General features: G+C 30.8%; 8 protein-coding genes across 10 annotated transcripts in view; 4 read left to right on the plus strand and 4 right to left on the minus strand.

Moving 5' to 3' along the window:
* Window positions 1-1,602, minus strand: part of LOC117217293 (ubiquitin carboxyl-terminal hydrolase 48-like) — a 76,457-nt gene extending 74,855 nt beyond the window's left edge. The window contains exons 1-4 of the mRNA XM_033464804.1: window positions 1,363-1,602; window positions 864-1,003; window positions 573-776; window positions 159-485 (exon numbers count right to left, since the gene is read on the minus strand). Of these exons, the coding sequence (XP_033320695.1) occupies window positions 159-485; window positions 573-776; window positions 864-997 (665 nt within the window). The 5' untranslated portion in view covers window positions 998-1,003; window positions 1,363-1,602. The remainder of the gene's footprint in view (window positions 1-158; window positions 486-572; window positions 777-863; window positions 1,004-1,362) is intronic.
* Window positions 1,603-2,707, plus strand: LOC117217304 (mitotic spindle assembly checkpoint protein MAD2B). The gene is made up of 3 exons (XM_033464817.1): window positions 1,603-1,944; window positions 2,023-2,320; window positions 2,390-2,707. Exons 1-3 carry the CDS (start codon window positions 1,926-1,928, stop codon window positions 2,694-2,696), a joined length of 624 nt encoding a protein of 207 aa, XP_033320708.1. The 5' UTR covers window positions 1,603-1,925; the 3' UTR covers window positions 2,697-2,707.
* Window positions 2,708-5,000: 2,293 nt separating this feature from the next.
* LOC117206022 (probable chitinase 2) lies at window positions 5,001-8,153 on the plus strand. Of its 2 annotated transcripts, none has more exons than XM_033444980.1 (8): window positions 5,001-5,211; window positions 6,128-6,325; window positions 6,392-6,551; window positions 6,618-6,714; window positions 6,801-7,007; window positions 7,081-7,278; window positions 7,382-7,510; window positions 7,603-8,153. In XM_033444980.1, the coding sequence occupies exons 1-8, from the start codon at window positions 5,148-5,150 to the stop codon at window positions 7,891-7,893; spliced, it is 1,344 nt and encodes a 447-aa protein (XP_033300871.1). In that variant the 5' UTR covers window positions 5,001-5,147; the 3' UTR covers window positions 7,894-8,153. The 2 variants fall into 2 exon arrangements, with proteins under 2 accessions (XP_033300871.1, XP_033300879.1); XM_033444988.1 differs by having other exon boundaries at window positions 6,192-6,325.
* Window positions 8,154-8,723: 570 nt separating this feature from the next.
* Window positions 8,724-10,202, plus strand: LOC117204948 (proteasome subunit beta type-4). The gene is made up of 5 exons (XM_033442892.1): window positions 8,724-8,959; window positions 9,214-9,420; window positions 9,490-9,636; window positions 9,700-9,898; window positions 9,990-10,202. The coding sequence occupies exons 1-5, from the start codon at window positions 8,829-8,831 to the stop codon at window positions 10,077-10,079; spliced, it is 774 nt and encodes a 257-aa protein (XP_033298783.1). The 5' UTR covers window positions 8,724-8,828; the 3' UTR covers window positions 10,080-10,202.
* LOC117204930 (methionine aminopeptidase 1D, mitochondrial) lies at window positions 10,125-11,814 on the minus strand. Of its 2 annotated transcripts, XM_033442864.1 has the most exons (7): window positions 11,682-11,814; window positions 11,484-11,616; window positions 11,173-11,412; window positions 10,915-11,106; window positions 10,664-10,814; window positions 10,491-10,601; window positions 10,125-10,395 (listed from the first exon to the last, which is right to left on the minus strand). In XM_033442864.1, exons 2-7 carry the CDS (start codon window positions 11,517-11,519, stop codon window positions 10,205-10,207), a joined length of 921 nt encoding a protein of 306 aa, XP_033298755.1. In that variant the 5' UTR covers window positions 11,520-11,616; window positions 11,682-11,814; the 3' UTR covers window positions 10,125-10,204. The 2 variants fall into 2 exon arrangements, with proteins under 2 accessions (XP_033298755.1, XP_033298749.1); XM_033442858.1 differs by lacking the exon at window positions 11,682-11,814 and having other exon boundaries at window positions 11,484-11,660.
* Window positions 11,722-13,336, plus strand: LOC117204945 (NAD-dependent protein deacylase sirtuin-5, mitochondrial-like). Its single transcript, XM_033442878.1, has 5 exons — window positions 11,722-12,015; window positions 12,098-12,312; window positions 12,366-12,508; window positions 12,622-12,772; window positions 13,011-13,336. The coding sequence occupies exons 1-5, from the start codon at window positions 11,776-11,778 to the stop codon at window positions 13,063-13,065; spliced, it is 804 nt and encodes a 267-aa protein (XP_033298769.1). The 5' UTR covers window positions 11,722-11,775; the 3' UTR covers window positions 13,066-13,336.
* On the minus strand, window positions 12,568-16,525 carry LOC117204843 (fanconi-associated nuclease 1-like). Its single transcript, XM_033442633.1, has 8 exons — window positions 16,412-16,525; window positions 14,851-16,319; window positions 14,631-14,762; window positions 14,060-14,566; window positions 13,578-13,992; window positions 13,373-13,495; window positions 13,107-13,218; window positions 12,568-12,978 (listed from the first exon to the last, which is right to left on the minus strand). Exons 1-8 carry the CDS (start codon window positions 16,523-16,525, stop codon window positions 12,920-12,922), a joined length of 2,931 nt encoding a protein of 976 aa, XP_033298524.1. The 3' UTR covers window positions 12,568-12,919.
* A 5,598-nt stretch (window positions 16,526-22,123) lies between these two features.
* LOC117204847 (enhancer of polycomb homolog 1) lies at window positions 22,124-27,950 on the minus strand. Its single transcript, XM_033442648.1, has 10 exons — window positions 27,425-27,950; window positions 26,474-26,612; window positions 26,140-26,381; window positions 25,798-26,054; window positions 25,577-25,712; window positions 25,191-25,493; window positions 24,804-24,955; window positions 24,591-24,725; window positions 23,547-24,515; window positions 22,124-23,450 (listed from the first exon to the last, which is right to left on the minus strand). Exons 1-10 carry the CDS (start codon window positions 27,575-27,577, stop codon window positions 23,333-23,335), a joined length of 2,604 nt encoding a protein of 867 aa, XP_033298539.1. The 5' UTR covers window positions 27,578-27,950; the 3' UTR covers window positions 22,124-23,332.
* Between the last annotated feature and the right edge of the window lie 12 nt (window positions 27,951-27,962).

A 27,962-nucleotide genomic window follows, 5' to 3' on the forward strand; every position in this document is an offset into this window, starting at 1 on the left:
GTGTTATTTAGACGGAATTAGCTTCTCTCGGTCAGATCAGTTGATCGCACCAGTCACCGCAGCGAGCAACGTGTCCTACCATGTTCTCATCGTCAAGATCATCAGCATCATCATCGTTTAGGACAATTCTCATTTGTTTTCCACTTCAGAAAACCCACCAATTGATATAGCTGTATTTTCCTTGGGTCAGCCTCTGCAGCATCTGCTTCAGTTCTGAGTTTTGTTGGAGTTTCCCTTCGATATGGCAGAGAAGTAGCTTGGAGAATTCCTGTGCATCCTGCTGAGTTCTAGTATCCAAAGACAATGCGATCGCGAGATTCATAGGATCGAGCAGACGACGATTTCCGAATTGCATCATTGCAAATATATATTGCAACTGTCCTACTGCTGTCACTGGATGAAACGGTACTCCTTTCTTCTCAGCTTGACACACTGCTTCCCTTTCCTCTGGATCTTCTGTGATATCCCACTTGTATATTATCCTCCTGAAAATATGAAATTTCAATTTGTAGTAGATATTTGCAAATAAATGAAATATAAGCTAAATATTAATAGTATTAATAAGTACATACCTCATATCTTCATTATGAAACCACATTTGAATTAAGCTATTAACATAACAAGTTGCACCTAAATTCTTTAGACCAACATATTGGGTAGGGTCACGTAATTCAGATAAAGAACTTTCTAAAGGCATTACTTCTGCGGGTTGCGACTTCATATACTTTTCTTCTCCTAATCCAGTCAAACATTGTGGATTATTCGTGCAATTGCGTCTGTAAACAAATCATTTATTTTAATATGATCGAAAAGAATACTATTTCATATGAATATATAATGTTTTAAATAAGTATATAACTTACTTGCAATTTTTACATGCTTTTAAACCTATTCTATATGCAGTTTCCAAATGTATCCTTTCTATTTGGTCTAATACCACACTTTCTACCCAAGCCCATGCTAATTTGTCTAAATCAGTCTTTTTTGCTGGCGGCATTTTTATCTAAAATATTAACAAACAGATAATATATTTTTAGTAATTAAATTCAAATATTTCCATGTTGATACTTTTTATCTTATTTTGATTTTATACTAAAACTTTACGCAAAATTATCTTAAACACAATGCATATGTTTCAAATTCGATTTATTACATGTTCCATTTCGCGCCATGAGAAAATCGCACAACACTACAGAATAAAAATAAAACGAAAGTACCACATAAAATAATCAATTTTGTAAAACGTATATTTTCGAAAGTTTAGTAATATAAAAATAATCGTAAATAATGTATCGACTTAAAGCTTAGTATTTAACAAATGAACAGTTTCGTATATCAAAAACTATGTATGTATATACTCACATAAAAGTACCGTACTGTTCCTGACTGTTGAGGTTATGAAAAATGCCGCTGCAAATGTTGTAAAGTACTGTGCTTCTTCTACAACATTATCTGACTGCGAAAAAAACTTGTCACGTTTTCAAGCTCACTGAACTCAAGCATCCATCGACACCTTTCGTGAACAGATGAAAATGTATCATCAAAACACTCTAACCGTTTCTGGTATACACTGACCGCCATATGCAGTCGGCTTTGGTCTAGGCACGCGTCAAATCAATCGCTAAATAATTTCTCGCGTTTAAGTTAATATATATATATTTTTTTGGAATTTATTTACCATGTTATTTATTAAAAATAAAGCAATAATCTTTCTTGAACAAACAATATTAAATATGTTCGCATATACATAATAGAAATTTCATAAATATCATTTTTGTTATATCATTTTAGATATGAACATATAAAAAATTATCAACAAGAGAAAATCACCTACACTGAGAATAGAAGATTGAATATTCTTTTATTGAAACACATTTTTATCTATATTTTTATATATTTTTATCATTTTATAAATATATTAAAAAATGTCTGATAATAAAATAGGTAAATATTATTTGTTGATTTATGAGAAATATAAATAAGATGATAAGTAATGGAACGTATTTCTTATTTTATTTATAGTTACTACTGATATCCTACTGGAATTTCTAGAAGTAGCATTTAATCACATTCTGTTCTTCAGAAATTTATATCCCAAGGAAATATTTGTGAAGAAGAAGATATACAGCATATGTGTATATGTGTCTGAACATCCTGAGCTCAATGAATACATAAGAAATGTGTTAAATGCAATCAGAGAATTAATAAAAGAGGATGAAAATAGTGTCAGAGCGGTGAATCTGGTCTTCTGTAATAAAAGGAAAGAACCAATTGAAAAATTTGTCTTTGATCTTGTAAAATTGCAAGCAAATAGCACAGAGTATGTATGCTTGCGAAGAATCTTATAATGTCAGCATTATGTTATTGTCTAATCTGAAATTTATTTTAGAAAAGATCCATACTATCTAAAAACAGAAGAATCGTTGAGAACAATTTGTTTGAAACTATCCATGTGTGAATCTTATTTAAAACCATTGCCAGAAGATTCATCTTTCTTCATTGAAATTAAAACATATGAAACTGCACATGTAACTTTAAGTGAAAATCCTTGTTGTGAAGATTTTCCATGGATTATCAATGAAGATGTCCCTGATATGACTAACAAGAATTTACTTCCATTGAAAACTATAAAAACAGAATGTCTAAACTTGCAGATGTATGTTATTGAAGATGAAAATAAGAAATGCATAAATTAATTATAATTATATGTAGCAATTGATTCTGTATATACATTATGATTATTAACTATCAATATCAATTGTAAAATATTTAATGTTAATGTAAAATATCTAGGATTGCAAAAATCTATTAAGAAACTTGCATTGAAAATGTTTGGAATTATTAACTTCAAATATCAGAAACTAAAAAAGCTACATTCACATACAGAAACAACTAAATATGTACCTACTGAGAGTATAAATTCTGATTCAAACTAGCCGGTAGTGAACAGGAGTATAGAATGAATAAGGTACTTCTATTTCTTATATTACACAGCCCCGCCCACTCTGTGACGTCATAGACGAGCAGTACGGACTATAAAAAGAGGATGTATCTTTTGATAAGAGTAGATATGTACATATCTCGTAAGTTACACCTCCTTAAATAAAATCGGCAAAAAAAATTATTCAATTAATTACTTACGAGATTAACTTATATATATATAGAATTGTTTAAATACCTGAACTTTCATATAGTTCCGAAGAATACATTTCTTTTTAAACAGAAAATTATATATTAACAAGTGTAGATACATGTATATAATGTATATAACATTCGATAAGAAGTTCGGCCTTAAATATGCATCAAAAAATTATTTAAAAATCAGTTTCTACAATGAAAATCTAAAAGTATACAATTTTGGTTTAAGAGAGGAACAATTCATTAGTTTTCAGTAACGACTTAATTCATTATGTAATAATAGAACCGTATGACTATACAGAGTTACTGGTAATTCATCTTTCTCTATCTTTCTTTTACGAATGGTACTACAGACATCATGGTGGGTGAAGATCTCCTTTCACATCCTATGCCTCTGTTAACATTCAGCGATTTTTAGTCGAAATTATGCTTTCAATAATCTCCGAAATATATTTTTTTCTACATATTAATAGAGATATGACCACAGACGAGGTGCAGAATAGATCTATCAGTTAATGTATTTCTGCATTCCATATCTTGAGGGTCTGAAATCATTTACCATTGTAATGATATTCACAACATTATCGATTCAGTATAGAACAGGATTACAGCGTTCATAGCGATCGGAATTGGAACTAGATTTTAATATATACGATAGTATACGACAATATACTGATAGTATAGTATAATATACAATAATGATAATTGATAAGTAAAATATATGATGATAATAATAAAAATCACTAAAATGATTTTTGCCAATAGTTGCGCGTTTATGGGAACGTATGCGTCAGTATTAATTGCCGGTCATTTATCTTATGTTTATAAACCAGGGTTGAGCGAGTTTTAAGGGCCTGATGCACAACGCACACATGCAAGACTGCTAGTGTCTGTTACCACCCACCATTTACAAACAAACATTTAAACTAACTTTGGAACATTAATGTATAAACAAATCTTCTCCTTTATGTTTAATGAAACGATGTTTTATGAAAATACTACCTTTCAAAACTATGAATCAACTATTATTCATTTACCATAGACACACGGATATCATACTAAGGATATGAAATATGTAGTTATATGATACAGTTAAAATATTATTATGCATTATTATGCATTATTATTATGCATTAAAATCGAGATTCTCACCATTTTGAAGCAGTGACATATCGTTGTATACTAAATTTTCCATATTTTTGACGAGCTCTCTCGTCGCTTCAACTTTCTAAATGACACCGCGCGAAATGGAGAAATTTCAAATTTTAGTTTGCATGGCTGCCGCGAAGGCGCAGAAGACAACTACGTATTACGTTTTATTAGTACCCCGAGACTGCATTTTCTCGAAATTTATTTTCGTACAAAACTCTATGATTCATTAAAAAATTGTTTAAGATAAACATGTCATTAATAGGACAATTACTTGCTACAATAATATTAATTGATTTTTTCACAAAGAAGTTCGCAGCCTATGAAAGCCGATACTTATTGCAGCAACCTTAACAAAAATATCAAATTTCATTCATCTGACGTAATGTCTAAGATCAAATTATTCAATAAAATTATAAAATTCTTCTTCGCAAAGTATCGAATAAGAACATCTTCTTTTTATTGAATAATTCGTTCTTGGAAAATGTGATATATATATAATATAACAAGAAATAATAATTAGTGTTGGGTCCATATCAGCGGTTATGAATAACTCTTATATGTATTTTTTTGATTATCAATAACCACTATCTATAGCGGAAGTCGATAGAATCATTCCATTCGGTTATCTGCTGATATCTATCTAAAAATTCGTCACATAGTATATATTTAAAGCTTTACTGTTTGCTCTACACTTTTATTGTACAAGAGTTTTCAACAACAGGTTTTAGCTCCGTCCTTTTTCCAGCTACACGCGCGAATGCTTTTCTTTTTCTCCGAGGATTGAAGTACCGTATTGTGGTCAAGTGAAAGCTATCTACCAGGACAATAACTCGGCATTCGTGTAGCGGTTCTCGATAATGAAGGCCTGTATCTTCCTATCTCTGCTTACAATATTATTCTTCTGTAGCAATGGTATTCTAGGTGAGTACGTATTAAATTGAAATCATTCCCTTAACATTAACACGATAGCGCGTAACTTAAATTTCAAACGGTATTTACATCCAAAGAACGATGGTGAAAGAGGACCAAATTTGTTTCTAATAAGGAATAAAATTCTAATAAGGAATAATTCTACTAAATAAAATTCATAAAACTACAATTATTTATGGTAAACGTGATGCTAAAAATGTAGATAAAGTGAACGAGGCATAAAATACGACATTTAAAATTTAAATTAAAATTAAAAATAGAAGATCGAAACGAGTATTCAAATATCAACTTTTACCATTCGTTATAAGTACAATATTCAGCCATCATAATACGTGATGAAATTTTTCAATAAATGATGTATTAAAGCAGTTAGGCATAAGATAAGCCAATCTTTTTACCAAATTCTATGTATATATGTATATATATATTCTATGTATATATATATATAAAAAATACAAAAGTTCGTATGTGATCCGGCTGTAAATTACATTGCTATTATTTGGTGACACACTATGCAACGAGGAGGAAAGTCTAGAATACGTTTGACATTTTGTTCGGTAGCTTATGCAATGGAAATCTGACATTTCGATGGAACCTTTGTTTAACTTCATTCCTCGAAGATATGTAAATCATTGAAAATACTTTTCTATAATTCATAACTTAATAGAAAGTTATCTCAAGGACTTAATGTTCTTCATATTTACATCAAATAAATAACAAAAGCGCGCGCGGGCATATTTTATGAACGATTTATGTTCGCATATTTTACCGATAAAAAATAACGAGCCTGGGACATGGTTAAAAAAATAATCTATCATATGTATATACATGGAAATGAATTTTTTGCGAAAAGAGAAAATAAGTTGTAATAATTGTACATTAAAACTACATTTCTTTCTCCACTAAGCTCGATTAGGGATTAAGCATAACAAGGTAGTAACTTGTTATGTCGCCTCCTGGGCCGTTTATAGAAATAATGATGGAAAATTTGGAATCCCTTATATCCGTCCGGAACTTTGCACGCACATCATATACGCGTTCGCCGGATTAGACAGCAAAACATGGACCATTACGAGCCTCGATCCCAACATAGATATTGACAAGGGTAGATACATATTGTAAATTACTCGATACATGGCATTTTCGTTCTATAGCCGTCATAATATTCCAGATAATTACAAAAGAATGACCGAACTTCGTGAACAGTATCCAGGTCTAAACATCCTACTCGCAATCGGAGGATGGAACGAGGGTAGTAAAAATTACTCTATACTCGCTTCATCCCCTACACGAAGATCTATATTCGTTAAGAGCGTAGTGGACTTCCTTGAGTATGGAATCGAATATTAAGATAGTTTTATACTTTGCTGATTTATATGATAGCTTCTATCTTGCAGGGAATACAAGTTCGATGGATTCGATCTGGATTGGGAATATCCAGGATCACGGGGTGGTAGTCCAGAAGACAAATTATATTTTGCCCTTCTTGTGAAGGTAAACGACGTAACGTAATGTAATTTTATCGAAATTACAGTTTTTTTATCTTAGCCAGAAATTAATCGTATTCTCTATTCTAATAGCAATTAAAAGAAGCATTCAATGAGTCGAACTATCTACTAACAGCAGCTTTAGGTTCTAATAAAGCAATTATCGATACGGCATACGATATTCCCGAAATTTCCAAATATCTCGACTATATCCATGTAATGGCGTACGATTATCATGGATCATGGGATAAGAAAGTGCTTCCGAATGCACCATTAAGAAGTGGAGACGGTCTAAGCGTGGTAAAACATATAGAAAAATTACAACGAGTAACAAGTATCGTAGATGGAACACATAATGCAATAAAATTTTCAGATGGAGACACTTAATTATTTGTTAAGTAAAGGTGCACCAGCAAATAAAACAATCTTAGGTCTGCCTATGTATGGTAGAACTTATATATTGGCAAGCAAATTAAATTCTTCCCAAGAAAGTCCAATTAATCGAACAACCATAACAAATGGATTTAAGGGGCCTTACACTGACCAAGAAGGTTTTATGGGATATAATGAAGTACATTTTACTTTTGTTATATTGATTAGATACGTTAATTCTATTAATAATAATCTATCTATTTGTTCGTTCTAATAAAATGATAACATGTACGATTTTTTAGATTTGTGAAGAATTAGTGAGTCATAAAGGTAACTGGACTTCTGGCTGGGATGACACTAGCGATACACCTTATGTCATTAACGATGATCATGTTATAGTATATGATAATCTGAGGAGTTTAAAAGCAAAGGTTGATTAGTTTGATCTACTACAAGCGACGATAACAAATGATAGTACTACACGTGTTACTTCAACAATATAATATTTTCCTAAAACTTTCAGATCGAATACGCGATGAGCTTAGAATTAGCCGGTGTAATGATTTGGAGCATCGATACTGACGATTTCCATGGAAAGTGCGCAAATCTCTTTAAAGACTCTTTAAATTTAACAGATATGACATATCCTTTACTAAGATGGATTAACATAGTTGTATCTGAAAATAGTCAGGTAATCAGTGATAAAGATAGTGTAAACATGGGTAAAGAATATAACGATAATTCATCTTCCATCACAAAATTTTCTCATAATTCTATTTTAATAATATTAATATCTCTTGCATACTATATCTGAAGCGAGCTGGTAATGGCTGAAAAAATAGTACCAAAAAGTTTATGAAACTTGGATACATTTATCCTAAGGACTGATTTGCTTCTCTTTATTGTTTCGAAAATGTTCCTCTAAAGCTGTTTTTCCATTTTTATGTTTATGCTAATCTATTGTAATAATAAATGTAACCTACCGAATGTCATACTGTTTATGCTAATGGCATATTATTATAATTATTCGTGTATATATAGTAATAAAGAAATTTTCTATTTGAATTAAAAATATATGAAATGAATTTAAACTTCCTTCTTAATTTCCTTAAATTTAAAATATTGTTTCTGCTAAAGATAACTTAAAAAAATATCTTAATATACATATATATTATTGTAAAATAAGTTTCTTAACATAATTTACACTTACTGCATATTTTATCATTTCCTTTAATGTATCACAACATGTCTTGTATTGATTTTCCTTGCACTAGTTATAGGAAAATTTATTTTCACCCAGCTTTCCGTAAGTAAAATGATGATCAAGTAATAATTCCAGGTTTGCAACGAATATATAAGTTCTTTGAAAGCAAAATATTTTCTGCAATTGTATCATAAACATAAAATAAAATATCTATAAAATGCTGTAGTATATTAACAATATTATAACTATTGCGTATTATAATAATATACATATAATAATACTGCAATAATTACCTATAATATCGTAATTTAATGCACTCACAAGAATTCTAGAGTTTCAGCAAGATCTTTGAACTTCGAGAATCGAAATATCGAGATATTCGATTCCACTATCGAAATTAATCGAAAGAACAACTTTCAGGAAAAATGAAATATATCTAGATGAAGACTTTAGGAACTATTTTTTGAAAGGCAGGCTTGTCGTTCAGGCTTCGGATCATACTTCAGCCAAATGACATTTCAAAGTGTTTTAAACTACTAAGAAACATGGCGCTTCTGAATAAAGCAGATTGGTATACTCCAGCTCCTTTGTGGCAAAATGGTCCTGCACCTGGTGCATTTTATCATTTCCCAGGAGGTTCTACACATTCCGGTGTCGGAGGATTGCAAAGATCACAGTAAAATACTTTATCGTCTATTCAACTTGCTTTAGAAAGTTTCTTTCAAATATTGCATGTCATCTCCAATTTCATAAAAATTAATAAGCATATACAAATAATTGAAGTATTTAAGTTTTCGATATTCTAACAAAATAAAGATTCGATAGAAAACATGAAATTTAGATTATATCGTTTAATTTAATTCTTCTAACCTTTCCAACCTCTATGACTTCATCTTTTTGTAAATTGAATTGTGTTTTATTACTTTATAGGGCCCCTATGACAACTGGTACATCTGTAGTTGGAATCCAATTTAAAGATGGTGTTCTTATAGCAGCAGATATTCTTGGTTCCTATGGATCATTGGCAAGATTTAGGAATCTTGAACGTGTGATGAAAGTCAATGACAATATTATCCTTGGTGCAGGAGGAGATTATGCTGATTATCAGTGCTTGAAGAGCAACATTGAAAGAAAAATGTATATTTTATATATACATATATGTAATTAGTATTTTATAATAATTTTATAATTTTTTACTTCTTATAGTCTTGAAGAAGAATGTTTGGATGATGGTTTATCTTTAAAACCAAAAGCTCTTCACTGTTGGTTAACTCAAGTAATGTACAATAGAAGATCACGTTTTGATCCGTTTTGGAATAATTTCATTATTGGTGGTTTGGAGGGTGATAAACTGTAAGTATTTTATTCTTCTTTTACTTTTATATACATGCATAGTATTTTTCATTCTCCATTTAGGTTTTTGGGTACTGTGGATAAACTTGGCACAGGTTATAGTGACCCAGTAATAGCAACTGGATATGGTGCATATATGGCAACACCTATCTTAAGAAAAGCTTATGAAGAAAATAAAGAAATGACTAAAGAACAAGCAGTTGAGCTTCTATACAAAGTAATGCAAGTTCTTTTTTATAGAGATGCACGATCTTTCCCGAAAGTAAGTTATATAATTACATCAGAACCTTATGTTTATACTATTTTATACTTATGTTACACTATAGGAAATATTTATATTTTTCAATTTTTAGTATCAACTTGGAATAATCACGAAAGAGGGAGGTGTTGAAATACAAGGACCATTAACTTTAGATAGCTACTGGGGGCCTGCTATTATGTAAAGATAAATATAAATAAATTTTTCTTAATAAAATGTATTTACAATATGATTCTACTAAACAAACTTTCATTGTATCACCTTTTATTACAAGATGTATTTAAGGCAATAAAAAGTAAATTTCCAAGATTAATGAGTCAATACATCACAGCCAATATCAGTAATCAAAATGGTATGTTCACATTGTGCAGTTCGTGCATTATCTATTGTAACAGCTGTCCATCCATCTTCTAGAATTTTAACTTCGTTACTACCTTGACTTACAACTGGTTCAATAGTAAATGTCATCCCAGGCAACATTTTTCCTTCAAAATTATTTGCTAATAATAACATAAAACATTTATAAATTAAATATAATATAATAAATATTTAAATCCTTAGTATGTTTATACATTATACCAAAATAGCAACATACCAAAATGAAAAATATCTGGTGGTCCATGAAAATAAGTACCTATGCCATGTCCTGCGAATACTGGCACTATAGAATATCCTTGTTTAGCTGCTGTTTCTTCTATAACATTCCCTAAAAATTAAGGGAGAGCATATAAAAGTCCTACAGCATATTCAAATTATTACAATCATTACCTATACTACTGAAATTTTCATTAGGTTTACAAATATCAATAGCATTTTTTAAGCACAATTCTGTTACACTTATTAAACGTTTAGCTTCATCATCACATTCTTCCACTTCAAACATTTTTGAACAATCTCCATGATAACCATGTAAATATACCTAAAAAGAAATAAAACATTACTTTGGATTTTTATATTTATAACTGCAAAAATATGTACATAAAATATATATTATAATATAATATATTATTTCTACTAACTGTTACATCAACATTTAACATATCTCCTTTTGCTAATGGCCTTTTATCTGGAATTCCATGGCAAGCAACATTATTAATACTAGTGCATATTGACTTTGGAAATCCTTTATAATTAAGCGGACTAGGATAAGCTCCATTGCTTATAATCATTTCATGGACTACTGCATCTAATTCATCTGTAGTTATACCAGGCTGAAATAACGATTGTTATTTAAACTACGCTCTTAGTTAAATTTCATGTTTGTAGTTATTGTATACCTTTATGTATTGTTTAATATGAGTTAATACTTTTTTAGCAAATCTACAACTGTCTCTCATACTTTGTATTTGATTTTTATCTTTAATTTCGGGTTTTTTTGGACCATCACGAGGTATTGAAGATTGACTGTAAGAAGGTTTTGGGATATATGGTGGTACTTCTCTAATTTCAGAAACTTGCCATGGTACAATAACCTCGTAACTTCCAAAAGAACTATTTATAAATTTACGTGGTATTGTCTAAAAAAATTATTACACTGAATAGTTGTATGACAATATAAAATAACACTGTTTTCTTGAAATAAACGTACTTTGGGTTTTCTTTTAAAAAAGCTTCTGAGAAACATTTTTGGGGTATTTATATAATTATAATTTGAAACAAAAGATCAATTAAAAAGTTCCGTATTTATGATTTTATTATATTTATAATTTTCATTCTTGTTCCTAAAAAAGATCTATTAGAAAGATATGTATATGGAGTTTGTTTAAATTAATGAACTGAAAGAAACCTGAAATTTGACGTCACTTCATTGACTACGTACAAATCAGCTGATACAAGAATTGTTCGATAAAATAACCTTGAAAAATCTACATTCATAAACCATGAATGCTATGAAATCGTTTCGTGAAATACTAGCGCACGCAAAGAACGTGTTAATATTAACTGGTAGTGGAATTTCTGCAGAATCTGGTATCCCTACATTTAGAGGTGCTGGTGGTTTTTGGAGAAAATATCAAGCTGAAAATCTTGCAACTCCAGAAGCATTTGCAGCAAATCCTTCTTTAGTTTGGGAATTTTACGAATATCGTAGAAGAGTGGCGAGTGAAGCTAAGCCTAATAGGGTATTTTAAGAAGTACATTTTTTTATTTCTAATTAGTACACATTTCTTAAAAAATTATTTGTACATTAAATTAAGTTTTTAGGCTCATGAAGCAATTGCAGTTTTTCAAAATCGTTATTTAAAAGAAGGTAAAAATGTTACAATTGTAACACAAAATATCGATGAACTTCATCAAAGGGCAGGAGCCAAGGATGTAGTGGAGCTTCATGGTTCGCTGTATAAAACTAGATGTACAATTTGTCATGAAATTGTTGTAAATAAGAATATTCCAATATGTCCTGCATTAGAGGGAAAAGGGTAAGATATCTTTAATATTTCATTATAGATATTATTAATATAAATATGAATAGGTCGCCAGATCCAAATATTATGATTTCTGATATTCCAAAAGAAGATCTACCTAAATGTGCAAAAGAAGATTGTAAAGGTTTACTAAGACCTTACATTGTATGGTTTGGTGAAAATTTGGATGACTATATACTGGAACAAGCTTGTGAGTATTTTTCTACCTATATAAATGTGCATTAGAAATTTTAACAATAAATTATAACATTTAGATAAAATAACTTTTTAATAACATAACAATGTCTTCTATTTAAATATTAGATACCGCCGTTGAAAACTGTGACGTCTGCTTGATTATCGGTACTTCATCTATAGTATATCCTGCGGCAATGTTCGCACCGCAAGTAGCACAACGCGGAATTCCTGTTGCTGAATTTAACTTAGAAACAACTCCCGCTACAAACTATTTCGAGTAAGTTAAAATTATAATTATCGCAAACATTCTGTAGATAAAATAGATATATACATGTAATGTAAGAAAATATAAAATGTAGTAATATATTCAAAATCTTATGATATCTTGTGACAATCCTGAAATATTGAAATGCATGTAAAACATTCATAAATAATTTTCGAAGTCCTGTACTTTTTTACTTGAACTATTTATATGACGTATATCTGCAACAAAATAATATACGCATTATTTAAAGGTACCATTTCCAAGGTCCCTGCACCATTACTGTGGCAGAAGCTTTAGAACCTTGATTCCCAAAAGTTAAACGAACATAGAAGTTATAATAGTTTACCTTGTACTAGGCATACTTCGGTATTTAGTTCAAGATGGTGTAAATACTCCAACCATGATTGTTGTTTGGTTGAAAGGACATCTCGTGGGCCTTTCACTTCTATAATTTTATGCTTTAGGAAAAAATATGTATTTTGAAATTAAAAGAGAATAAAATATTAATTTATAACAAATTTCATTTTTTGTAAAATGTATGAATAAAAGTATGAATAAAAATATATTTCTTAATACTTTTTTCTCAATGTTATTTATTAAATAAATACTCACCCTTTTGGTATCATAATTCCATACAATTAAATCTGGAAATCCAGCTTTCCAGAGTTTGAAATTGTCAATCAGTCGTTTACAAATCCCTATTACACCCTGAGTTCCCAAACAATGTACTATTTGCTATAAAATAGTTTTTCATTGTGCATTATTAAGTTTTATGATATGTTGGGTGATAAAACAATAGAATCAGTAAAATATGCACCTTCAGTTGTAAACTATCTGACTTAATTGGACTTGATGACATTATCGATTGATATCGTCCAAATTTCGCGAACTTTTCTTGCATGAAAGAGCTTAAAAACTCAGAATTGAAGTTACCAATAATTTTAAGTTTCGTATCTATTTTTTCTTTCCTATTTTCATAGAATTCGCCTGTAAATAAATCACTCGGAGCTTCTTGATATGGTGATGAAAATGCTCCAGGAACATGCACATCATACAATTCTTCCCAAAACAAAGTACAAAATAGAGTAATCGGTAATGCACCTTCCAAATGCAATCCATCAGGGAATCCTTGTTTCTGATAATAGTGGAATGCAACAGTTTCTACCGATCCATAACTTTGACCATCAGTATTACTTTTTATACACCAAGTACTTTTACTGCCTGCAGTATTTCTAGAACAATTTAATTTCACGTTATATCTCAAAATAAAAAAGACAACGCGTATGTAATTAAATTTACCTTGGCATTTCTGTGGCGTATATAGTGACGGACCTGCTCTGATAGAACATGGGTGATATAACATCCTCCGATATACAATGATTACCTAATATTTTATTAAGAGTATCTCTCGTGCTTGGTTTAATTCCATTTTTCTTCTTCACAATTTTTCTTGCTCTTTTCATAAGATTTATTTTATCTATTTGTGTTATGTTTTCTGTATTTAAGGCTTTTATTATAATGGATGCACATGTTTCTATGTCTTTGTGGTGATGCATTTCAATGAGAGCTAATTCATCATACCATTTCCCTTTACATGTATGCATATAACAATTTTGCTCCAATAAGAACAATAAGATCTCTACCACTCGCTTTTTATTTTTGTTTGTTTCATCTCCATTTTTTCCATCTTTGGCCTTTTTATCATCATCCTTTTTAAATGCCTCTATAGATATGGAAATAATTTTCATCCAGACAAATGCTGGCATATAACGAGTAACATGTTTAGGAAGCATAGAATTTTCTAATCTACAAAAATTAAAGTTGAGATTATTGAACACCTTTTCCATTACAATAGTAGAATTTAAATTACCTTAATGACTCATCCTTCAATAAATTTTTTAATACATCCATAGCATAGTTGCCATTATTTTTTACTTCTTTCCAATTTTTTTTCTCTATATATTGTAATGTTGTAGATAATACAGATCTGACTGCTACATAACTACAAATGCAAATAAATTTAGGTCAATGAAAATTATAAAAACTTCTCTATTTTTAAATCTATTGCTAATTTGTAAAAGTAAGTTTACCTCGTTAGATGTAATCTAGAAGAAAATATTGGAAAATAATGCCCAGAATTTGTTGGGAATATTATTTTCCCTAAATAAATATCACATAACATATGAAATGTATCTGCCAGACTATTTGCTGGATCTTGATTTGGCATCAACAGTATTATTATCTTATCAATAATATTCCATGTTTTGAAATTTATACATACACAAAAATCTATTATGTCCAAAATTGAATCATATAAAATACTACCTGGAGTCTTCATTCCAGGAAACAAAGATTTTTTATTTGACAATTGTAATAACTTTTGGATATTACTTTTTTTGTTTCCTTTAGGATTAATTTTCATCTGTTTACAAAGTTGCTGTATTTCAGTTACTTGCAATAATTCAAGTATTGTATCTAATTTCTCATTTTTAATATCAAAACTACAAATAGATCGTGAAGCAAGAACTTCAAAAATATGCTTTAATTCTGTAGCTATTTCTGGGTAAACTATGCTACTTTTCCTAAACCACGTCCTCTTTCTTTTTATCATCCTTGCCAATAACATTTGAGCGTCTTTAGGAAGCGTGATTATAGAAAATATAAAATCAAGTTCATCTTCATTGAAATAATTACAATTGATAGGATTAGAGAGTACAAGGAAAATAGTAGTAAATAAAGTTTTTGAATTCAAATCATCACATAAGTTTATGTCACTTAATTTATACTTTGTTGCAACTTCACTATTTATGTTATTATCTATGTCACTATATGTATCAAATGTTTTTGTGAAATATATACTCTTTAGATCAAACTCATGTGAAATATTATCTTGCTTTGCTAAATTCATATATGTAATAGCCCGAATTAAAATGTTAGTATCTATATTTTCACCAAACAGTTTTTTCCTTGCATTAACTCTTGGAGATTTATCAGGTGATACTTCGGAAATATAATTTGATTTTTTAGGTGTTGAGGAAGGTGTTGAGCTGTTAGAATTTCTAAATAGAAAAATATTTTTATCTGGAGTTCTTAGTTTCTTATTTGGAGTATCTTTTAAATGACAATTGTCTTTAATAATAGGTGATGATGTTTTCATATAACTATTGTTTCTTGATTTACTTTCTGGTGTTTTTTGTAATTTCATACTAATATTATTTGGTGGTGTCTGTCTATTAAAATTTGAAGAATTTTCTAACTTGTTATTTGATGTTATCAAGCAATTTCCATTTTCATTTAAAGTTTCTCTTTGTATTTCATTTATTGTATCAATCATTGGTAGTTCATATTCTTTATCAAGTTCATGCTGTGATATTCCTCCTAAATAATCATTTCCACACAATGATACATTATTGCTTGCTATCTGAACATTAGTTTGAGTCATTTTTGCATCATTTAAGTTAACATCATGCATTTTATTCAACTTCTCATATAGAACTGTACAATCCGATTGTTTAGTTGCTGACAATAAAACGTTTGTTTTTTCATTTTCCTCCTTCCTCTATAAAAGTAAAAAAAGATATAATTTAATTTCATACAATATCTTATTTTATAAAAAGAATAGGGTTAAAAAGAATATAAACGTCAGCTAACCCTTTTTGAATAAGGTATACTTTTTGACCTAGCACATTTTTTAACATTTATCACAGTTGATTTTTGTTTGCCGATTGATTTGTAGAATTCATCAATGCGTGTTTGTTGCGACATTGTTTTATATTTGCCTCACAATAAAATAATTGTACTTTTTAAATCATTATTGTCCATGCCAATCTTTGACTCTCTTTGTTACATAAATAAGTAAAGCGTGATATAATATTAAAAAACTATCACTTTAATAAATGCTTCTATTTTCCACAGATGTATATCAATTTCTTTATTTTTATCAATAACATAAAAAGGAAGACTAAACCACACCCATAAAACATCTCTGACTAATTAGTCTTGACTCATAGAATGTCGAAAATCTTATACTATACATTATGATAAGCGATATTTAATTGTAGAAGTAAACCTACGTGCTACACTGCTATCATTCTTATATGTTCTCGCGAGCGCGGGTTCCGACTTATGTGTGACATACGCACACACATACGTACATAATGTATGCATACGTAGAATATAGATAAGGCTATAGTTCAGTTTACAGTGAACACGCGTTCAGAAGTTCCGACTAACACACAGACTTTTGACAGAATGCGGCTTCTTTTATTCCCGCGAATTGTTCCCTCCTTCGAGACGGAAGTAGAAAAGGAACGACGTCACCGGATTTGTTTACTTCTTCCTGAATTCTGCTTCCATGTATATCAAAGATACACAGAATGCTCAAATTAAGTAAAATTCCACTTGTGATCAGCATTGCACTAGCAAAATAAATTGTTCTGTTGTAGCCAGCAATAATTGTTTATTAATAACTTTGATAAAAAGAACTTCTTTGTCATAAGGTTTATACTGACATTGTATGTATCACACATAAAAAATTATATAAAACGTATTCATTTCCATAAAACATTGTATATACTTACTACAGTATATTTTAACAGAAGTAATAAATAAGATGTTTACCAAACCAATGTTTTGCCGCCATATTTATCCATATGATTTACGATATACATATGTATCTATACATACATACGTATATGGCTTTATTACCGGAAGGAATTTCTTATTTGACTTTTTGCTTTTTTAAATCTAATATGTTTACAATAAGTACAATTATATAATTTAGTATCAAGTACTATTCATACTATACTAAGCAGCGAAGGATATCGTAATGAGTATATAATGAGATCAATTAGTCAGAAATAGTCAGAATTATAAGTTTCTAGGTATAAAATTTTGCAGATTATAATGCCTCGAGAAACAGATTTCTAACACTTTAATTTGTAATAACATTCTCTCTATATAAAGTTTGTTAAAGTCGACGTTATAATACAAAATATACAAATAAATAAAATAATATTCATATTTGCTGGCATTTTTATCTGATTATCCTAAAAATAAAAAAAAGGTATATAACCCTCGATGGTGCAAAACGGATTTGAAAATTTGCAAAAACGCAAATACTATAAATAAAAAAATCCTCATATTTGAAACATAATAAAAAGTTATAAAAAATTCTATTTTCACAATTTTATACACGATAATTGTATAGAATTCTATATAGCATGAATGTGATATTTATAAAAGAATAAACCTGTGAACAAATTTATTTTAAAAAATGTACAAAGAAAATGTAATTTTTCTATTTCTTTCAAGTTCCTCGAGCAAGAATTAAGTATACAAAGCATCATCATAAACAAATTTTATTTTATAATTATTCTCAGCTAGGAAGGTAAAGCTACGCGACGTAATCTGAATTTATTTTAAAATATTTGCCTGTTTAAATTTTGTTGAATTTATGTTTGTTACGAATATTTTCTTGTTAGCGTTATATGTGAAATGCAATTGCGTCCTGCTCCTTCTTCACCTACGATTTTTTAGGAAACAAATCATTTATATATTTTAATAGTTAGTATAGCAAATACTGTGTTGTCGTATAATACGTAAAACATTCATTATAATGTGATTGCAATGTAAATACAATAGATAAAATAAAAAGTAAACTTCGACTTGTTGACATGAATTACATAGATGTATATCACATATATATGTTTTATACTGAAGAACTATTTTTTTCATTTTTCTTCTTTTACTTGAATAACGTACAATAATTAATTTATTTATAATTTTGCCAATTTGTTGAAATTACATAATCTGGGTATGTTTAATAATCAAATTGCAATGTATATATATAATATATACACATTCAATTAGTTATATTAACTAACAGATTCAAGTGTTAATCACATTTATTATAGACATTAATGCTAAATTATAATTGAATTTAAATTTTTATATGTAATTAATAGGAAACAACTCATCTACCTGATAACATCTCTACTTGTCTAAAAATATGAAAAGGCAAATAAATGCAAGCACTTTTGACTATTTTATTCAAAATATTTCTCGCTTTCCGTCGATAAAAGAATTTAAAGTTTATTATTATTATTGCAAAAAGCATGTACTACAATATTACAAGCACATCAGAGTTATAGAAAAGAGAGAGAGAGAGAGAGAGACACAGAGACAGAGACAGAGAGACAGAGAGAGAAAAAGAGAGAGACAGGCAAATAAATTTAGGAATGTAATTTTTATTTGTTAGATCTCGACGGTTTATAAGCAATAAATATAATTCACGCCTTAATTTATATCTGATGATATTTTATTTGGATCAAATTAAATTTGATACATGCACTCAGTGAAAGGTGTTATCAGGGGACGAGAGAGCAGATGATGTATGTATCGAAGAACAAATAAAAGGGTTGTCTAGATCAAACATTCTAAATATATAGAATTTGATACACCTTCCCTTTACGTTCTCCGACTATACAATCTTGAGAAAAATTCTCTATACTCTCGTCAAACTTTCGTTCAAACTGGAGCTTTGGTTGGAGCGTTTTTTCCAATTAAATCTTCCTGTCGCACAGCGACATAGAAGTCCTACTGTATTCACAGAATAAAATACACGTATAATAGATACACCGCATTTCGACACCTGTCGATATTATCGTAAAAGTTTTTTTAACACTCAGAACTTTTTTAAGAGCTTCACGTTGAACATTATATTTGTAAGCTCATTCTTTCTCTTAATAATTTGTTTTTTTTTTCACACGAAACGATTATAGGTCTTGTTCGATCGCTCTAAATAGTTGCATTGATTCGGCTTAGTCCTACTTACATGGTACAGTATTGTTTTCCGCGAATGCAACAAATTGGGTAAACACGAAGTCTCACAGCTCAATTCCACCGAATTATTTTTTCTGAATCACATCGATCAACTATATAAATCATTTGACAAAAACTTTCTTGGATAATAAAACATTTCACAAATATTGCTAAGTAATACTTTGATTACCATATTGTTTAGCTTATTTACCATAAATTACTTAAAAGCAACGAGATATCGGCCTCGTTATCGATGAAACTTCGTGTTTGCCAAATCAGAAAATGTAAAGCGAACTCAGTCTTTGGTTGGAGCGATCAAACCTTTGAAGATTTTCGACGTTTCATTTGTAAAATGGCTATTGGGTCAATATTTTTAACATTAATAAATTTTATATAAAAATCCATGTACCACTATATTTCGTTTAAAGCGTTCCAACTAAAATAAACAAATGATTTTTACAAGTACATTCTTGGAAATATTTTTCCGCATAATATCACTCGTCTTTCTCAAAATCATATGACGGAAGATATTTTCTTCTTTTCATAAATGAATTTTGCAAAGAAACATAAGATATGAATGGGAAAAGAAACAAAATAATGAGAAAGGTAATGAAATACGACTTAATTGAAAATTTGTGAATATAATTAAGAAAAGTGAAATAGCACTTCATGTTCAATGGTGAGTTTGAGAAAGACGAGAGAAATAATCAGATACCTAAAGTATATATACAAATGTGGCAGAAATTAGATTTCACAAAATGTTATATAATATACAGGCGAGTGAAATTCTTAACAAAATAATAAGTCCTATCCAGGATAAAATTTCTTTATTACTCCTCCTCTAAAATCGTCCCGAATTCATAAATTTTCATACACATCGCTGTGCACCTACCACAACAACATTAATTACAGTTATTTTTTAGTTAATTACCTAAAAGTAAGAGATACAATAAGCGTAATTATTTTTATATGTACAATATATCTTTTTTGTTTGTTTCTTATTATGATTTCATGAAGTCTCTAGAATTTGCAACATTTGCACCATTATATTTTTCTCTTGATTTCGTATTACGGCTCGCGAAAGAACTTTTTTATTGCATACTTGGAAAAAATTTCTATGCTTCAAGTCTGGAAAATGAATGACTACCTGAAAGACTTTGCCATGGCCGTTCGTAATACACTTAAATTATAAATCTTCAGTCCAAGTGGCTAGGATATTATTCGTCTTGATCAGTGCCTACAAATTTCAAATAAACAACAGACAATGTGTTGCATATGTGAATGAAACCTTTTCTAAATAATAATAAGAATTATGCGACAGATACTCTTGAATTTCGTCAGTTCTAAACTCATATATTTAATAATCTATTTTAAGTAACTATATGTATTTTTTTATAGGTGTCCTTCCTATTAGCCACACAGAAATATGAAATGTGTAATTGTAATAAATGTGTAATCTTTCTTTCAAATAAAACAACTGCTTCTTTCGTATCATCAATTATCAAATAAAAACATCTTAGAATCTCGATATTGTCAATTTTCTTGCTAACTTATTTTTTTATTCAATGCTTATATTTTAATGTAGTATCTCGATATACAGTTACATGGAATGGGAGACAATAATGCAGAAAGACTAAGAGGAAGAGAATAACGCGCATAAAAATGTGCGCAGATTCAGTAACTATTTTCATTTTCATGTTGGTTTTATCTAGTGATAATTAAACTTTTCTTTTTATCTGCAAAATTATGTAACAAAGTATATGGATTATGTACCAGTAAATGCCTCAATCTCAATTTTCGTATAATTATACCAGTAGATTTCAAAAACTGTTTGTCTGCATAAACAACTAAATTTTTGTATGGCATTAGTACTCATTGATACGACGTTATATGTTTGATTTAAGCAGGAAGCTGATAATCCCTTATTTAAAGCTTAAACACAGACTCAGCTATTATTCTAATATTTATGTAATGTATCAATTTTTTGTAAAGAATTCTACTGGTATGAATATACATATATAAGATATACCCATTTTCCCAAATACTGTTACTTAAATCTTGCTATAAAGTACTTAACAAATTAATAGTACACAATTTCACTGTATGCCAATTTTTTGTATAAAAAGAATAATCAATTTACTTGCAAGCTAATTAATAAAATTTAATATATCATTATGCAGAAAAAATCGTTTCTTTCATATTTTGTATGGCAAATAAATTCATTAATCGTTATTCTTATTTCCACAACTCGCAATTACTAAATTGAAAGACGAAAATTTTTACATGTTCTGTGTAGATATTATAAACCCTAACCATAGTGTCATGAACTTGTCAAAATGTAATATAGATTTTCATGATACAAGCTTCTCAAACGCAACATTAAGATTTATATTTATATATAAATATAAATATATAAATATATTAATATTTATATATAAATATAAATATATAAATATAAATATTAATTTATATTTACATTTATATTAATTCAAAGTATGTTACTGAAATAGAAATGTGTGGCCCTCAAAACTATAAAACAATTAGAACCTCCTTTGTTATGTGCTAATATAAAGATTATTACTGTTAATAGTTTCATTATTTCACAGCCTGAAAGCTTTTAACATACTACTATTTTAACATACTTGTAAAGAAATAAGATGAATACTTTCTCATATATAAACTGAATGTATGTATATACAGTATTGAAATAAACATAAAAATCCACAGTAAATCAAATTAATTTGAGTTCATTAAGAGCTTCGAAAAAACAACATGTATTAAGATTATTTATAAAAGGTTTACTATACATTGTTCACAAGAGGTATCTATTCTATCTCTAGTTTATATCATTTAAATAAAATTTACAATCATAAATGTACACACAGAAATATACCGCCAAAAGTTTAGATTTCATATTTCAAAATAATATAATTTAGAATTAGCTTTTACAATATTTTATGGTGTACTAGTCATTACCTTCTCTCAGATTTATCTAATTGTCAAAAATACGAATATGTATTCCAAACATGCAAAATTTCTAAAAGAAAACTCAAACAAAAATCTCTCTGTAATACTTCTGGAATAAAAATAATTAATGCTGTGTTTGAGAAAGCCTATGATATAATTTTAGTAACTTCATTAAACATATTTCAATGGTATCATTTGCATATGAGTAAAAAAATGAGAAAGGAGTTCTGCCAAGTTTTTGATAAAAATGAGGCTATAATTTTGTCAAATATAAAAGTTCCCTTGCGTTGAACAAAACTATTTTTTGTTTCAGAAAACAAAGAGTATGTACATTATATTATTTTCATATTTATCTATTAACATCTAAAAAGATATTTATATTAAGAAATGAAGAAACATAACAACAGTCTGAAACTAATACTAAATTTAATATACCAAAAAGAAATGAACTACTCCTTATAAAGATTTAATGAAATACTGTGACTGCCTCGAATAATTGTGACTGTTCAAGTTGCAAGGAAACAAACGACTTAGAGAAATAAATTATAGTCTATTTCATGGTCAAAACAACTTGGTACTTGCAATGGAATTGACACTGTTCCGTTGTCATCGCTGTAACAGGCAACTGATCAGAGTATTTCTGCAATCTAGCCGTACCGCATTTCGCATTAACGAGCACGTAGTGTATGTTCAGTCTCCAGAAGGTAGACAGACATAGGCAAGGTAAAGTTAGCGAAGCCCCCAGTGACGTATTGGCGGCAACAGGGGTGCCGATAGCAGGCATCATGTCACTTCCATCGCTAAGGAATTTGTTTTATTTGCCCGTACAAGCTGCTGTTGCTGTGGTTTACCATCGCAAGTTGCATTTTCCACTCCATCCACCTTCATATCCAAATTTTCACTATAATCAATTATGGAATCGTTGATAACAGATATTTTCAAAGTAGTCAAAGATACTAGATTTCTACTTATGTAGTTGAACAATGGATATGCTTACCTATTACTATTAAGCGTAATTTCCCCGGACGTTGGGATTTGTTGCGCCTGACTCTGCGTCTGTTGTTGCTGCCTTGCGAGACTCGCCAATTTGCTCTGTGTGATAAAGCCAGGTAGCAAAGTGGACGGCGGATGTTTTTGTGGCAGAACTATCGTTGACTGATTATTCACAACGTGAGTGCTATTTGAAAGATTATTAGAGTTATTTATATGAGACAATGGCCCATTTTGATGTCCATTGCCAAAGTTTGTAATTGTTCCACTAGTTGTGGTACTTGCACTAAACACTCTGACTCCAGCACTACCACTGCCACAGCTACCGCCATTCCTATTATTCGTTGGACTAGTCAAGGATTTAGACAGAATGGAAACAGAATTGCTGTTGTTTGGTAATTGTCTATGTTGTTGCTGTTTAGACTGGTTCGACTGTGTCTCAGTAGCACCACTTATGCATTGCGTAGATACTACACTCGACGTTGTCGGTTGGTTGGTTGTACACGAGAAAGACGACGGGACTGTAGAACTCGTAGAAGTATTTACAACACTAAAACCACTACCACTGCACTGAGGCCGACTCTGTTGTGTTGCAGGCTGTGCCAAAAGACTGCTAGGTAGCGGAGTCACAACAAAATGTGAACTACCCAGTTCGTCTGTCCGCATATCGTTAGAGTTATTATCCGATAGACCACTAATGCACGCACTACCGGTTATACTCGCAACAGCAAGATCAAAGTCCGATAGCGTATCCACCGAGAAATAATCAGCGATATTGAATTCTGATGTAAAAGGTGGTTCATCTCCTACACGCTCGGGCTCTACTTCCACACAGATAGATGTTGCTTCAGGTGGGAACGGGTATGGAAGCGGTTTCGATGGAGTTAATGTTGGCTCTACATCTGAGTCCGTATCACTACTTTCTTCACTTGGACTATGCACTGACACAGGTGGAGTCTTTGGTCGGAAATGTAACCTTTATCACAGATAAATTTATAAATTAGTTCGTTTATTCTAAGATCAAATTTCTTTGTCTTGTCATTTAACATACCACTCCTTCTTGATTGGAATTGTTGATGTGGCAGTTGTATCAGATTCCACTGGTTCCCGTTTTGGTTGATGTATTGTAAAATCTAGAGAAGACCACATATCATCCATATCGGTTGAACAGCGATCCAATATTACTCTGAAAGTGACATAATGTTAAACGATATTAAGAGATATCACTTTTATATAGCTATTTCTAAATATTTAGATATCATACCTGCCACCCCGACCAATTCGCCGCCGCGCGAAACCAATACATCTCGGTACTGGTTTGCTGATACTGGTCAGTGCAAACCTATACTTCTTATCAGCCAAGCCCCCTTCACTTTTATCACACCAAGGCCAGTTTCCAAATCCACCTGATACAGGCTGCAAAGAGAAAATCTCTATATCTACAATCCTGAAAAAAAGAACTTTAAGACTATTTCCACACTTTTAAAATAATTCGTAGCGATTTTCATTGACACCCATGATACATTAAACAGCTTGTGTAAAATTAAACAATATATAGTCCTGTTTCAAATACATACAATATTCGGTATACGTGTGTTTATGTCAGAACGAATCGTAAAATAAAAATTTGGAACAACTTAGCTGCACTCACTGGTAGATAAGTGCTATTTCTATTTCGTCGGAAAGTGAATTGACCCTCATCAGCAGTGTCTTCATCATCGCGATCTGAAGGAACCGAGGGCTGAGAATGTGAATGAGATGGGAGCGGACTATCTTCGTCTGAACTTATTAGCGGGTCCAGCCCGCTTCCAAGAACACCAGGCCGACTTCCTCGACCACCTCCGCTACCTGTTCCACCCCGTACACCATTATCTTCCAAATTTCCTCCCCTGCTATCAGTTTTATGCTTTCGCTTCTTATATTGTCTTTTTTCTTTCCTGGGTACTACATCATCCTAAAATAAACAATAATATATTGTCATTAGTAGAACTTCTTTTTTAATACTAAAGTAATATGGAACCTTAAAAAGGTACTCACTTTACTACAGACTTTATTTGCCCAATTTTGATGAACACCAAACTGATTCGTGAACAGTGGAGCAAAAGCAGGTCTTGGTGTCTTCAACGCTGATACTTCTGCCAATATTTGTCCATTAAAGTCTTGTGCCTGATATCTGTAAAGTTCATTAATTATATAATATTCGAAATCTAATTCTATAGGGAGGGAAATATAAAGAAATTGGAAAATCGTGTCCATACCTTTTTTCATATACTTCAATTGTAAGATGTAAATGTTCTCGTTTGGTTTTCTCTCTTCTTTTAACCATTTCTAAAAGGGTAACTGCTCTACTAAGATCCCTACGGAGCTTCAGCATTTTTTCATAACTAGTTTCGTCGTTTTTACGATGTTTACGCGTTTGCATTTTTTCCGTTCTACGTCTAAACGCTAAATAAGGATTATTGGCAGCTGAACCAAACCGATGTTCTGTTTTAACCGTTAATAGAAGAGGATGTTGCTGAGACAGAGAAAGGGCACAACGATGTTAATAAAATTTTATCAGTAATTATTAACCATTAGATATATAAAATGTAAAAGCTTACTGTTTTAAGACGCTTATTCAGCCAGTAATCAAACACAGCAACAATTAAATCATCATCCTCTTTCAGAAGTGCTTTAGCTTCGTTAAGAGTGACTACAGTTTGTCCTGAACTTTTCTCTAAACGATCCATCATTTCTTCAAATTGAAGAGGAGTTAAGTCCATCTTACGACTTTGTACTGCAACCCATTTTTCATCTTCTGAGTCCATATCATAGTCTGGAATATCTTGTTCCATTGCAAAAGCTTCAGAAAAAATGCATACAATTATTAAATCTGTTATATATACAATAATATTGATCATTAAATATTAAAAATTGTTTATCATATTCTCTTACGTTGCATGTGTATAAGTTGACGAGGTAGCCTATAGTCAGCTGGGTATATTTTATCATAAGCTTCCACATCTGTTAAATCAGTTACCTCAGGAGTAGGAATGATCAGACCTGTGCATATTGCTCTTTGCAAGTGATGTTCCTACACAAACAGTTAGTACAATAAATAATATGAAATTTGATAAAATATAAAATTATTTAAACTTTTGCTTTTTCATATGCTACTATAAGGAGGAATAAGAAAACTTAAATATTATGCACAAATCTATAATGTACAATGACATTTAATAATATGTTATATATATTTGTAAAATAGCATTTAAATATATATTTTAATGAAGGTCAATCAAATACATTGAATATATTGATAAAATAAGAATAAAGCAGAAAATAATGGAAATGACATATTTAAAATACATAAAGTATAAGCAGAGACAGCTAAATAACATGAAGATCATACTACACAACATATCAGTAGATACACATTATTAGCGTTGTTTCAATAAGATACCATTATTGTATATAATGACAACATACTATTAAATGCTTATTGTTTACATATTTGGGAACAGAAAGAAACAATCATCATACAAAAATTATATTACTAAACATAATATGCTATAAAAAGAATGTAATAATTAGAAAAACCGAAAACTAAAAAATTCTTGTACGTTGAACAGCAACGTTAAACCATCTATTTTGATTCCATCGTTACTTCAGTATACAAAGCTGACAACTGTCAATAGTGACGTAAGAAGGTGTACAGAAGTATGAGGAACAACAATAACATATAAAATATTTTTATCAATTACGTTTAACAATAAAAATAAGGAATTTCTAGACATAATAATGATAAAGAAGGGTGCCATCTATCGGTTGTTTACGAAGATGTAGATGAGAGTAAGATGGCGGACAGGGAAAACATGCTGGAAGAAGGTTGAACGTTCGACTTACACATTCCTCCTCCTTTTCCATGCCGCTGGGCATTTGGGGCACAGCACGATTAATGGCCGAGTAATCTGGCAGATCCGGTAGTTCCTCAGCCATATAAATCGGCATGGGCTTGGAAGCGTCCAGGGCACGGGCCCTGAACGACAGCTTGCTCATCCTGAGGCGGCTGGCTCGCGTGTTGACAACCGAGGTGGCTGGTGTCGAACCGTGAGACCAGTCGGGTCGGCTCGGGCCTCGGACTTAAGGAACGTGAACCTGACTGGGCCTGGTTAGGGGCCCTGCGGCCGTAATACCCGGCACAGAGAGCGCTCAGGGCCTCATCGTTCTCCGGCCATCGCGCTGGAACACGGTCACTCAGTCACCAAACGAGATATATCACTTCGAAAACATGTTTGCGTGACACGGTCCCTGCTCAAAGCCATCATGGCCGACGCACAGCCATTTAACACGTTCAGCTCGAGCAGTTCCGCGATGCGACGTGCGCCGCGCGGGAATCGGCTTGCTACCGCCACCGGTCGACTCACGAGCGTCTATTGGATGC

Source organism: Bombus bifarius, unplaced genomic scaffold (assembly GCF_011952205.1).
Source record: "Bombus bifarius isolate JDL3187 unplaced genomic scaffold, Bbif_JDL3187 scf7180000007966, whole genome shotgun sequence".
Taxonomy (NCBI): Eukaryota; Metazoa; Arthropoda; class Insecta; order Hymenoptera; family Apidae; genus Bombus; species Bombus bifarius.

Excerpts from the sequence above, each read along its gene's own strand:
- LOC117204945 (XM_033442878.1), top strand. The coding sequence starts at position 11,776 with ATGAATGCTATGAAATCGTTTCGTGAAATACTAGCGCACGCAAAGAAC. Across the intron at positions 12,313-12,365 it reads CCTGCATTAGAGGGAAAAGG|GTCGCCAGATCCAAATATTA; the intron begins GTAAGATATCTT and ends AAATATGAATAG. Across the intron at positions 12,509-12,621 it reads CTATATACTGGAACAAGCTT|ATACCGCCGTTGAAAACTGT; the intron begins GTGAGTATTTTT and ends TTTAAATATTAG.
- LOC117204843 (XM_033442633.1), bottom strand. The coding sequence starts at position 16,525 with ATGTCGCAACAAACACGCATTGATGAATTCTACAAATCAATCGGCAAA. Across the intron at positions 16,320-16,411 it reads GTATACCTTATTCAAAAAGG|AGGAAGGAGGAAAATGAAAA; the intron begins GTTAGCTGACGT and ends TTACTTTTATAG. Across the intron at positions 13,219-13,372 it reads GGAATTATGATACCAAAAGG|CATAAAATTATAGAAGTGAA; the intron begins GTGAGTATTTAT and ends TTTTTCCTAAAG.
- LOC117206022 (XM_033444980.1), top strand. The coding sequence starts at position 5,148 with ATGAAGGCCTGTATCTTCCTATCTCTGCTTACAATATTATTCTTCTGT. Across the intron at positions 6,715-6,800 it reads ATTTTGCCCTTCTTGTGAAG|CAATTAAAAGAAGCATTCAA; the intron begins GTAAACGACGTA and ends CTATTCTAATAG. Across the intron at positions 7,008-7,080 it reads GTGGAGACGGTCTAAGCGTG|ATGGAGACACTTAATTATTT; the intron begins GTAAAACATATA and ends TAAAATTTTCAG.
- LOC117217304 (XM_033464817.1), top strand. Across the intron at positions 2,321-2,389 it reads TTGCAAGCAAATAGCACAGA|AAAAGATCCATACTATCTAA; the intron begins GTATGTATGCTT and ends AATTTATTTTAG.
- LOC117204930 (XM_033442864.1), bottom strand. The coding sequence starts at position 11,519 with ATGTTTCTCAGAAGCTTTTTTAAAAGAAAACCCAAA. Across the intron at positions 11,107-11,172 it reads ATATTAAACAATACATAAAG|CCTGGTATAACTACAGATGA; the intron begins GTATACAATAAC and ends TCGTTATTTCAG. Across the intron at positions 10,815-10,914 it reads TGTTAAATGTTGATGTAACA|GTATATTTACATGGTTATCA; the intron begins GTTAGTAGAAAT and ends ATTTCTTTTTAG.
- LOC117204948 (XM_033442892.1), top strand. The coding sequence starts at position 8,829 with ATGGCGCTTCTGAATAAAGCAGATTGGTATACTCCAGCTCCTTTGTGG. Across the intron at positions 9,421-9,489 it reads AGCAACATTGAAAGAAAAAT|TCTTGAAGAAGAATGTTTGG; the intron begins GTATATTTTATA and ends TACTTCTTATAG. Across the intron at positions 9,637-9,699 it reads GGTTTGGAGGGTGATAAACT|GTTTTTGGGTACTGTGGATA; the intron begins GTAAGTATTTTA and ends TTCTCCATTTAG.
- LOC117204847 (XM_033442648.1), bottom strand. The coding sequence starts at position 27,577 with ATGAGCAAGCTGTCGTTCAGGGCCCGTGCCCTGGACGCTTCCAAGCCC. Across the intron at positions 25,494-25,576 it reads CAAATAAAGTCTGTAGTAAA|GATGATGTAGTACCCAGGAA; the intron begins GTGAGTACCTTT and ends TGTTTATTTTAG. Across the intron at positions 24,956-25,190 it reads GAAATAGCACTTATCTACCA|CCTGTATCAGGTGGATTTGG; the intron begins GTGAGTGCAGCT and ends TTCTCTTTGCAG.